At 34.8% G+C, this 12192-nt stretch overlaps 1 protein-coding gene across 2 annotated transcripts in view; it reads right to left on the bottom strand.

The window, feature by feature from the left end:
• Positions 1-12192, bottom strand: part of LOC122478843 (transmembrane protease serine 11F) — a 94324-nt gene that overhangs the window by 69750 nt on the left and 12382 nt on the right. Inside the window, exon 2 of one of the 2 annotated variants that reach the window (XM_043572567.1) lies at positions 5758-5838. In XM_043572567.1, the coding sequence (XP_043428502.1) occupies positions 5758-5768 (11 nt within the window). In that variant the 5' untranslated portion in view covers positions 5769-5838. Of the gene's footprint in view, positions 1-5757; positions 6029-12192 lie in introns of those variants that run through there. The other variant, XM_043572568.1, reaches the window with a different exon arrangement.

The following is a 12192-nucleotide window of genomic DNA, read 5'->3' as shown; positions in this document are numbered from 1 at the left end:
AAGATAAAGCTGTAGATTCTTGCTTTATATAGCTTGTCTTATGACTTGACACTGCCAGGTTGTACTAAATGTCTCATTCATTTCAGGTCCTTTTATTTATTTCGGTTTATCTGGTTGATTATGAAAAGAAGCAGTGCAGAGCATATGCAAAAATCTGTCAACAGGTGTAAAAGGGGGACATGTAAGAGTTGTTGACACCTTGTAGATTAAATAAATAACTGGATTTCCCCCCCCCCCCCGTTTGCTTACAATAGTGTATAGATACACCCTACACTCTGTTTTGCACTGGATTTTTTTTTCCAGGAGTTAATTTTTGTCAGCTCGCTCTACCTTATCTCACCTTTTAGGATGTGTATTCAAGTTTGTTTTACATTCTAGTATCCAAGTCTGTGGTTTTTAGATAGTATGGAGGATTTTTCAAATGTTGTCTTCATAGGTTTTTAAAATCATGGAATTTTAAAGTTGTGTCAGTCATTCTATATGTGTGTTTATATGTGTGTATTTATAAACAAAATAAGACTTGGAAGAGATTTGAGTAGTTTGAACCATGTGAAATTTCTGGCTCAGTCATTTTTAACCTATAAAAGGGCAACTTCATATGGTTCCCACTAAAATATCACACTACTGTATGTTCTACAGTTATATTTTAGATTAATTCATTTTCATTTTATATAAAATACCAAAGTTGTGGGCTGCTCTTTTCACCCAACGAAAATATTACATAAATTACTGAATGCCTGAAAGTAGCCTGTTTTCAAATAGTGAGCAGTAATAAACAATTAATTATAAAATCTTAAAAACTTTGTAAAATAATTCAAAGACAAATACATTTTAATACTGGCAACTACAAGGAATCAGTTAAAAGTCAAAGTTTAGTTGTATACATTATTGGAAGAAAATTTAATGTACAGAGTCTAAAACAGCAAATGAAAACTTCTCTCATATCTCTTTGAATTGACATCTCAACTTGGATTTTGATGTGAATATTCTTGAAATGCTAAGGGTTCGAATGCTTCATAAATAATGAAACCATATAATGAATACATGATTCAATAGCATGAAAACCATCTTGCTATTTTTCCCAAAAATCCATCCATTACCATACTACATCTAACCCCACAGTACTCCAAAGACACAATATCCTTTTTTTAAAACTCCATCCTTTTGTTAATTTTATTTATTTTCCTTTTCATCCTGTTTTTAAATTTAAGTTTCAGTTAACATACAGTGCAATATTGATTTCAAGAATAGAAGTCAGTGATTCATCACTTACATACAACACCCAGTACTCATCATAACAAATTCCCCCCTTAGTACCCATCACCCATCTAGTCTATCCCCCACCCTCCTCCCTCCATCAACTCATTGTTTGTTCTCTATCACTAAGAGTCTCTTGTGGTTTGTTTTCGTCTCTTCTCTATTTCCCCCCATTCCCATATGTTCATATGTTTTGTTTCTTAAATTCCACATTTGAGTTAAATCATATGGTGTTCGTCTCTCTCTGATTGACTCATTTCACTTAGCATAATACATTCTAGCTCCACCCACATCATTGTAAATGGCAAAATTTCATTCTTTTTGATGACTGAGTAATATTCCAATACGCGCGCACGCACACACACACACACACACACACACATACACACCACATTTTCTTTATCCATTCATCAGTTGATGGACAGTTGGCCTCTCTTCATAGTCACTGGGGTACATATAGCCTTTCAAATCTGTATTTTTGTATCCTTTGGGTAAATACCTACAATACCCTTTTTAAAGACTACTGCAAACAACTGCACACAGCACTATCTTCTTGGTCAAGATACTGGTTTCCATGCTGTCTTTCTACACTTGTTGAAGAATGTTAAGAGGCCCTATTTAGATCTTCACAAGGCTTTTTTAAGTATATAGGAAAATATTTAATATTTTCAAATGCATTTCACAAACTTAGCTTTCATTTATTTGCAGATAAAAGTAGGCTGTAGAGTGTTATCATATAAACTGAAAGTCTATTTTTTTAAAAAGCCAGCAGTTATCACTGCCAACATTATCACTGATTCCAGAAATAATTGAAAGAAATAAAGTGAAGTATAAAAAACTTTTGGAAAAAAATTAGCTCATACTTATTGTATTTGTCTTTCATAACCATTTGTTTGTTTAGTTTAATATGGTGTCTCCTCAGGTTATAAACACCAGAAAAGTAGAGAATGTTTTTATATTCCTGTATGTGTCTATATGTACGTTTATGTGCATATGATACGTGTATGTATGCAAACATGATATATACTCACAATGCATATGTAGTACATGTATATATGTGTCTATATTATGTGTGTATATAATGTGCTACTGGTACACTATAAGCTAGGATAATAGGCATTTGTTGAATTAATGAATAAATGAAACTTTAAAATCTAGTCTGTAGGCATTATGTGATGCTTTCATCTCTTTTATAATAAATCCCCATCAGCACCACAACACAAGTTTTCTTCTCTCCACTGTTTGGCTTTTTGTTTACCTTCTGAATTACTCTACCTCAAATATCTCCTAGACCTTCTTGAATAGATATGTAATGAAAAGTAACCTTGAAATTTTCATTGACTCCAACCGTTCCTCCTGTCTCAGTCCCTGTTCTTTGGCTTTAGGCATACGTTATCATAGGTCACCAGACTAATGTTGAGGGTCTCCAATGGGCCAGGCAATGTGTTTGGCACTGGGAATATAGAGAGCTGTCTGTTTGACTGGGGGCCATAATTGTAAAATACTTGACCATACAGAGAAGTGACAACAGTAGCATATACAATGTTTATGCGAGTTTTTAATAGGATGGCTGTGCTTCAGGAATAATTAACACATAAAATGTAAAGTAAGAAAAAATTCACAGCGATTTTGATTAGAATCTTCAAGGAAGATATGGAATCTCATCAACTGTGAGAAGGAACATTCATTTTAGACAGAAGAAACAACCTGTACATGGCAGTCTCCCTGCCGTTCCCTTCATGCACATGTATATATGTGTCTATGTGCATGTGTATATGTGTATATGTGCAGTTCTGCAACTACACCAGTAGAGCCCCCCTAGACTGCTCTGTCTACCTGAATGGTTCTCAATAGCAAGTTTTGTCATTCCTTCCTTATGCCTAAAGTTTTACTCAACTCTCATAATACAGCTCAGTGATTTTCATCTGGTACAAAATGTCCTTCATCGTCTGACCAATTGCTCATTTCATCTGATAATTTCCAACATCCATTCACCAGTGTATGTCAAGTCTCATGACCTTTGCAAGAGCTGTGTTCGACCAGTCCAGAATCCTGACTTCCTTCTCCTCCAACTGATTCTGAAGGTTTTTTTTAGACTAAACTCAATCATTATATGTTCAGAGAGGCCTTTATGAGGTAGAGTGGGTATCCCTATAGCATTCTGTTTATACTTTTTTTTTCACACTTGTCAGATTGTGCCCTCAGGGTGTGGCACCCTGCCACTAAAGTATCTGTATTGCAGGTAGCCATATCTCATCTCTGCCTCACCTGTGGGAGGCACCAGATATAGGGACTAGTGAAAAGAAAAGCTCTACTCTGGGATAATTTAAGTGGTTCTCTAGTGCCTTAAGAAAGTTAATGTCCTCCATATTAACTAGCTATTAACACTTTTGAAATCATGGAATCAAAAGACTTTAAGGCTAATGCAGTTTTTTAAAATATTTTTTGCCATGACCCACAGTAAGAAATGTTCTGCATCATAGCATGGAACACACACATAATCATGTATCTAAAACAACAGTTCCACAATTCAATGTCTAGACTTACTAGGTATGATATGGTAAAAATATAACAAAAACCCCAATATCAGATATTACTTCACAATTATTTAATTTAACCAAGAAAAAAACCCAAGATAAATAATATCAAAATAAGCCAAATAATAAATAAAATAGCTTTGTACTTACTCACCAAAAAATGATTTCTAGTCCCATTAATAGTGACAACTACTCCCCCATTTCTGTTAGTGTAAACTCTCCTCACATTTTACACATAAAGGGAGTGAAGTCTTGAGAGATAAGTGACTTTTCCAGACAATGCGTCCAAAGCTGGATCTAGGACACGTCTAAATGTCAGGCTAGTGCTCTTTCCACTACACCACAGTGAGAAAGACGGAGCTGCTGTGAAGAAGCTATAGCATCTAAGTCATTCATTCTTTGAGACAAACTCTTTGCCCATAGGCAAAATATCTGTACTAAGGAAGTCAATAAGCCTGCTATCTACCCTTCTTACTTTTGTGGCACAGCCCACATTTTTGAAAGAATATCTATGTTAAAAATAATACTGATATAGAATCCAATTAGAAAAAATACTTAAAATCCTCAGAATTATAAACTCTGGGTCGGAGTTGATGAGGTTTCAATATATAAATTTGACGTGTCTGTAATGATACTTTTAGAGTGGGAAAAGGCGTGAAAAGAGATGATACCAGAAGTTGGGAAGAGAGGAACCAGGCTGACAGAAAAGCCATACTACAGAATTCTGAGCAAAATGAGAACAGGAGAACTTCAAGTTCTTTGTTAATTGTTTACAACTGAAATTGTGAGCATAGCATGTATTTGTGAATGTTTATTAAATACAAAACTAATTTTTCCTACTGCACATTTTGTCTTACTCTGTCCTTACCGTGGTGAATTAGAAATAATACTTTCTCATATTTAATAAGAAGTACACCTCTCATATTTAATAAAAAGTACATATAATATGCTGTATCAGGCTGTCCTTAAAAGGCCTGTGGGGAGAAGCTTTATGCATGAAATAGACAGTCTTCCTCAGGCTAAGGCTTTTATTTCAGAGTAATTTAGGAAGGGTAAGAACACTCATTATCTAAGAGCACCAGAGCCTACAGGCTTAAAGTACTAAGTTTCATTGAAGACAAAATCAAATGACTGCACAATTATAATTATCAAAGAATCATGATTAAGTCTGAAACATCAGTCAATGCAAACCTTGTGGGAAATTGGTGTCTGTAGAGGGGTCAAGAATCTCTTTGAGAAGCAAGGTTAGACTAAGCAGGTGTTTGAATGAAATCACTCACATAAAATATTAGTTATTTATATCTGAGTCTGTTAAACAATAGCTGAAATTACCTAAATGTGTATATATATACATACATACATACATACATACATATATATATGTCTATCATGACAAATGTCACATAGTCTAGATTTTGTTAATTCAATAATTATTTATATATGAATTTTAATTTTCATCCTTCATATATACACATATATATATAAATCTTACTGCTACCATACTTTCTATTATTTAGAATTAAAAATTGAAATTACAATAACCTCTCCTCTTATATTTCAAATCTTCCCAGAATATACTTCACAAAGCAACATAAGACAAAAATTTATTCCAAGCTACTGATCATACCAAAGAAATTAACTAAACTGTATTATAGATTACTTTTTGAAGCATAGGTTTTTCTAAATGTTTAAATATAATATAGTTAATATATTACTGCATATCATTTCTATTTCTGTTATTTAGAAAGAAAGGATCATATTGGCTCCTTTTGTTTTAAAAAAAATCTTATATTTAAACATAGCAACAAAATAAAACTTTAACAGAAAATATAGTAACACATTTTTTTTAAAAAAACCTCTTAGTTTTAAAGCACCGTCCACTAGCCGTTTGTCCTGCCCATCTCAAGAGTTGTGAACCTCTGTCCCTGTTGAAAACTCTGACTGAGAAAAGCTGCGTACTTACGCGTACATCATGGATCCAGGACTGGGGCAGCTTCTATTCAGTCACCATCTGATCTCTATCAGCCAGGTCAAGGCTGGGAGGCTGGAAAATAATAAGAGTCACTGGCAACAAGAAAGGAAACGAGTCCTACAGGTTTACTGACTGAGATCTGCTGTCCTGATGTAGCCTGATAAGAACATGATCAATTTTGTGCCAGCCAGTTCAACACAGTGAAGTAATTATTAATACTTCATAGCATAGAGCAGCTCCAAGCAGTGGACGGCACAACGTGCAACTGCTGATGATTCAGAAGACCATACTTTTCCGGTTGGGGAGGTATGATCAGGATTGAGGTGTGGTTCCAATTTGTTTAAAAAACAACAACAAAACATTAGAGCACCTCAATGGTACTTTTTCCTTCTTCATGAGAATTGTTGTGTCTCTTCCCTTTAAGAGAAGCTTTATGGTGTTGTGGTGAGGACCTGGGCTATGGGCCGGGGTGATTATCTCCACCACCGTGGTAGTATGACCATAGGCATGGTACTTAACTCATTGGAACTATTTTGATCATAAGTAAAATGGCAATACTTGTGTTAACTTTTTTGTGCATTTTAGCTCTAAAGATTATATATTTTATGGAAAGAATTTAATTATCCCCCAAAAGGCAAAAGAGGAACATTAAAAAAAAAAAAAAAAACAAAAACAACGAAACAAAACTTTTTTCTTCTTTCTCATCATTAAGAACAGCTTAGTTCATCTTAACTGGGTATGAATTCCTCAGTGTTTATACTCACTTCATTTTTTTAATTTTTTTAATTTTTATTTATTTATTTTGAAAGAGAGAGAGTACAAGCAGGGGAAGGGCAGAGAGAGAGGGAGAGAGAGAATCCCAGGCCGGCTCCACGCTATCAACACAGAGCCTAATGCGGGGCTTGAACTCACAAACCATGAGATCATGACCTGAACTGAAATCAAGAGTCCGACATGTAACCAGCTGAGCCACCCAGGCACCCCTATTGTCACTTTAGATAATTGCATTCGTTCACAGAGATTCTGGTCCCAATATGTGAACTTCTAATGAAGATCAGTAAAGTTTCAGAATGGATATGACAATTTTAAGAGCTGCTTTTAAAGGCTTAGAGCCAGGAAATATTAAAGGAAAAAAATTAAACATGCATTTTTGTTGTTCATACAGAATACCTTTATCTAAAATGCTACAAACAATATCAATCTAATTCCAACGTTTTTATTATAATATTCCACATAGTCATGAATATGAAATATATTTCTCAAGACATATTATGAATGGAAAAACTGGCCAAATTGTCAGTTTGTGTAATCAATAATCAACAAAAAAAAGACATGTGACAATAGAATTTTGAAAAGGAATAAAAATTTCTGAATAAATAATTTAGAAAAGTTACTGAATCACTTTACCTATATTGAAAATTATAACTTAACTTGGCAAAAAGTAATTTTGTTCTTTGGAGATTTGATTTTTTTCAAGAGTGAAAAAAATCATAAAATTATAACCAAAAAAAATACTAGAAAAATTATACTAATTTTAATATACAATAAAGACCCATTATTGTTTCTGTATTATAGTACCATGCTAACTTGAAATTAGTGGGGCATCTGAGTGGCTCGGTCAGTTAAGTGTCTGACTTTGGTTTGGGTTATGGTCTCATGGATCATGAGTTTGAGCACCGCTTTGGGCTCTGTGCTGACAGCTCAGATCCTGGAGCCTGCTCCAGATTCTGTGTCTTCTTCTCTCTCTGCCCCTCTCCTGCTTATGCTCTATCTGTCTCTCTCTCTCAAGAATAAATAAACATTTAAAAAAAGTTTTAACTTGAAATTAACATCATACACATATGTTTTTAAAATTGTTTTAATGTTTACATTAAAATATTTCTCATTAATAAATTAATATATTTGCATAAATTAATATTATAATATTAAAATATTCTCAGTTCTTTTTAAAAATTTTTTTCTTAATGTTTTTATTTATTTTTGAGGCAGAGAGAGACAGAGAATGAGCAGGCAAGGGACAGAGAGAGAGAGAGAGAGAGAGAATCTAAAGCAGGCTCCAGGCTCTGAGCTGTCAGCACAGAGCCTGATGCGGAGCTCGAACTCACAGACTGTGAGATCATGACCTGAGCCGAAGTAAGATGCTCAACCGACTGAGTCACCCAGGTGCCCCTCAGTTCTTTATGTTAGTAGATAATACAGAGAACACAAAGTCTGGCTTAAATGGAGGAAATTTTTCTGCACAAGAACCTTATAAGTACAAGAATCCACTTTGAGGTTTCTGGAATGAGTCATGTGGTAAGCATGTATTTCTTACATTCATATATATGCAAAACTAGAGGTTCAATTGTTACAGGGTCAGGAATCTTTCTTCCTATTCCATGCTCTCAAATTATCTTCTGATTTTAAATGTTCTATTTCTTTAATTGTTTTCGTTTTTTCCCCCTCCTTCTACTTTCAGTGAATATGTAAAATAACTCCATTTACTCTCTGAGGTAATGTCTTTGCCATGGTGCGGTTGCAGTACCCTAAGCTTCCAAGTAAGATGGCTGGGTTCATTTCCTTCTGCTGTCATCAACTAACTGTATAAACTTTAGGAAAAGTCTTAAACTTTCTACATCCCAGTTTCTCCCTCTGTGAAGTGAGGATAATACTTGTACATAGTTTAAATGAAATAATAAATGTAAAGGACTTAAAGTAATGCCTGGTTCATAATAAAGCTCACAAAAATATTAGGTACACTCTTCTCTCCAACTCTCATTTTTTTCTAAGATTAGTCCTATATTGCTAATTGTTTTCAACAGACTTCAAAAGTGCTATTTCCAAACTCTTCTGTTTATATGGTTCTCTTTTCAGCAATATATATTGTGTCTACACAATTTTTTTTAATTTTAATTAAATTAGTTTTAATTGTAATGCATAATTAAAGATATTGATGTATTGGATTCTAATTAATGTAGCATATGCAGTTTTTAAATTTATTTTTGAGAGACAGCGTAAGTTCAGGAGGTGCAGAGAGAGAGAGAGACAGACAGACAGACAGAGGATCTGAAATGGGCTCTGTGCTGACAGCAGAGAGCCCAAGACAGGGCTTGAACTCACATGAGATCATGACCTGAGCCAAAGTCAGATGCTTAATGGAATGAACCATCCATGCACCCCACATATGCATTTTTTTAAATAAATGTTCCGTATAAGGCTGAATAACTATCAGCTAATTCTGAAGATTGGCAGGCATTAACAGTTTGTACTGTAGAAGTGAAATTACTACATGTGAGTTTTATTTAATTGGTTCTCAGCACCCTCAGCACACCTTGCTACATGTGTGCAGGCACAATACTGGTTTCTATTACTGCATTGTTGATTGATTTATTATTGGTCAAAACACAATGAGTGTATGTTGCAAAATGTCTATGGAGAAAGTCAACAATAAGATGACATTACATCATGACATCAAGGGGAAAGTTAAGATACTCCCAAACTGATCATGTTTCTTCAGTGTCCAAAATAAAAGAAAGGAATAGAAAAAAGAGAACTTTTAGAATAGAATCTATAAAAGGTTTTTATACATTTCCCTGTAGTTGCAGATTTTGTAATAAATTAAATTTATGAATTTAATAGCATTATCACATACAAATAAATTAGCCTCATACTTGCTAACAGCTTAAGGTTTGAGAAGTGGCCTTAAGTTTTATCTTACACTTATTAAGACAATTTTAATTCAATTTTACCACTGAAGAAAGAATGTAAGGGAGTTAATGTACGAGCACTGCCAAAGGGTGATAACATGGAAGAGGCCACCCTCAAAGGAAACAATGAGTTCTTTGGACTAGAATGAATGTATCACTGACCTAAGGAAAAGAACACCGAATTGAATGGCCTCTCTTTAATATATATAAAAACTAACAGATATCATTTGCCCAGACAATTGGGGTGACAAAAATTGGAGACACTCACTCTAAGATCAACTCATTTCCATGTATCACTTCCATGTGTTCATTAAATCGTGGAACTGAGATCAAAGGATAATATATGAGATTTTTTTTTTTCATCTCAAAGAATAGGTCTTGGAGTTTTTTGAGCCAATGTTCAAGTCAATAGTTTTTTTCTTCTCTATTTTGGAGAGAGAGAGCACATGAGTTGGGGAAAGGGACAGAGAGAGAGTGAGAGAGAGACAGCGAGAGAGAGAGAGAGAGAGAGAGAGAGAGATCTCATGGAGGCTCCATGCTCAGTGCAGATCCCTATCTGGGACTTGATCCCACAACCCTGGGATCCTGACCTGAGCTGAAATCAAGAGTCGGACATTCAACAGACTAAGCTACCCAGACGCCCCTAGAAAACGTTTATTTGTAGGCAAAATATGTATTTTACATATAAGAGAAATTATTTTATTTCAATACAAATAGCTTAATTACTTCATTATAACCATCTTCAAAGTTGTAGAATATTCTATCTTCATTCAAATATAAAGTATTAAATGATTTCCTTGCTGTATTTATTTAAATATTTGTATTTATCTAAATCTATAAATCTAAAAGAATTTATCAGTCTCTATATTTAAAAATACTGCTACTGGGGCGCCTGGGTGGCGCAGTCGGTTAAGCGTCCGACTTCAGCCAGGTCACGATCTCGCGGTCCGGGAGTTCGAGCCCCGCGTCAGGCTCTGGGCTGATGGCTCGGAGCCTGGAGCCTGTTTCCGATTCTGTGTCTCCCTCTCTCTCTGCCCCTCCCCCGTTCATGCTCTGTCTCTCTCTGTCCCAAAAATAAATAAACGTTGAAAAAAATTTTTAAAAAAAATAAATAAATAAAAAATAAAAATACTGCTACTCAAATTATTTTACAAGTAATTATAAGATATATTTCTGCATTTTATATAGAGTTCTTTTATATAGAGTTCACTTTTTTGTGCTTTGTGATCCATTTATCACTTAGATAAATGTTGGGGAATAGAAGATATTTAAGTGTTTATATGGAAGGGGAATTGTCTAATATCAATAGCACTGCGATTGTTTCTAATAATCGAAAAGTAATTTATTTTCATTCTTTGGGTGACATTACTGGAAAATAGTTTATGTACAAGCTGTTTAACTCTTGGGGAAAAATTAGTAGGTTCTGTTGAGATAGAACACTTCATCAACTTCAACTCAAATTTTGGAAATTCTTTTGTTACACTTTCAGTATATCTATAGTTCACACATATCTTCTTTCATGATACTTTTAACTCTGGCTTTCTAAAATGAATAGGTCTTCTATGTACATAAATGGCTTAATAACATCTATATGAACTTTTTCACATGATAGGAAGTCTAAAAATGTATGTTCCTGGGGTGGCGTGGTAATAGTCTGTAACTACTGATTAACTAAAACCTGTCGTCTTTAGAAAGAAAAAAAAAAACTTGACCTTGATCTCCAACCTGATAAGAAGTTTGAATGCTAGATGAAAGGATAGTCTATAACAGAAAAATTGAAAAAATATGAACTTCTTAAAGCCAAAGATCTTTCCACCAAAAGAGTCTTTCTTTAAAAATTCTTTGAGCATAGGTATAGCATTAAAGTCAAATAGCCAAATGGCCAATAATATGATGCCAAAGCTATACAAGGAAGGATTTCCATGTGTCCCAACAGGGAGTGTGTATGCTTCTCTGTTATCAAATGATCAGATAATTAGTGCACTGGGTCATTGGAATGGCCAAAGAACAAGGAATGACCAAACTCATGAAAACAGAAAAACAAAACAAAACAAAACAGCAACAACAACAACAAAACCATGTTGAAAAGCTTTCTGGATGATATGTTTGATGTAATCATGCAATGCTATGAAGAGTATAGCTTGTGGCTACGGGTGAGATTGCATTTCTTCCATGCTGATTTCCCAACATTAAAAAACATTAAAGAAAAGAAATATATCAGGGCGCCTGGGTGGCGCAGTCGGTTAAGCGTCCGACTTCAGCCAGGTCACGATCTCGCGGACCGTGAGTTCGAGCCCCGCGTCGGGCTCTGGGCTGATGGCTCAGAGCCTGGAGCCTGTTTCCAATTCTGTGTCTCCCTCTCTCTCTGCCCCTCCCCCGTTCATGCTCTGTCTCTCTCTGTCCCAAAAATAAATAAACGTTGAAAAAAAAATTTTTTAAAAGAAAAGAAATATATCTATGGGCCTTGGACCTAGTCCAAACACTGAAATTATCTATCTATCTATCTATCTATCTATCATCTGTCATCTATCATTTGCCTACCTACCTATCCATTTATCCATCAAATATATATAAAATGAGATCTAGAGATGTTATCTACATTGTTCAGACACATAACTCTGAGATGGCAGTCAGTTCTGTCATCAGGACACTTAGCTTCCTGATCAAGTTTTTTTTCTATTCCTTATCCTGGAAAGATTACATAGACAGATGAGTGGTAGGGGGCAGTTGTTGTTTATTT

Source organism: Prionailurus bengalensis, chromosome B1 (genome assembly GCF_016509475.1).
Source record: "Prionailurus bengalensis isolate Pbe53 chromosome B1, Fcat_Pben_1.1_paternal_pri, whole genome shotgun sequence".
NCBI lineage: Eukaryota > Metazoa > Chordata > Mammalia > Carnivora > Felidae > Prionailurus > Prionailurus bengalensis.
Note: the sequence above shows the minus strand (reverse complement) of the source record. Positions and strands in the feature narration are given on the sequence as shown.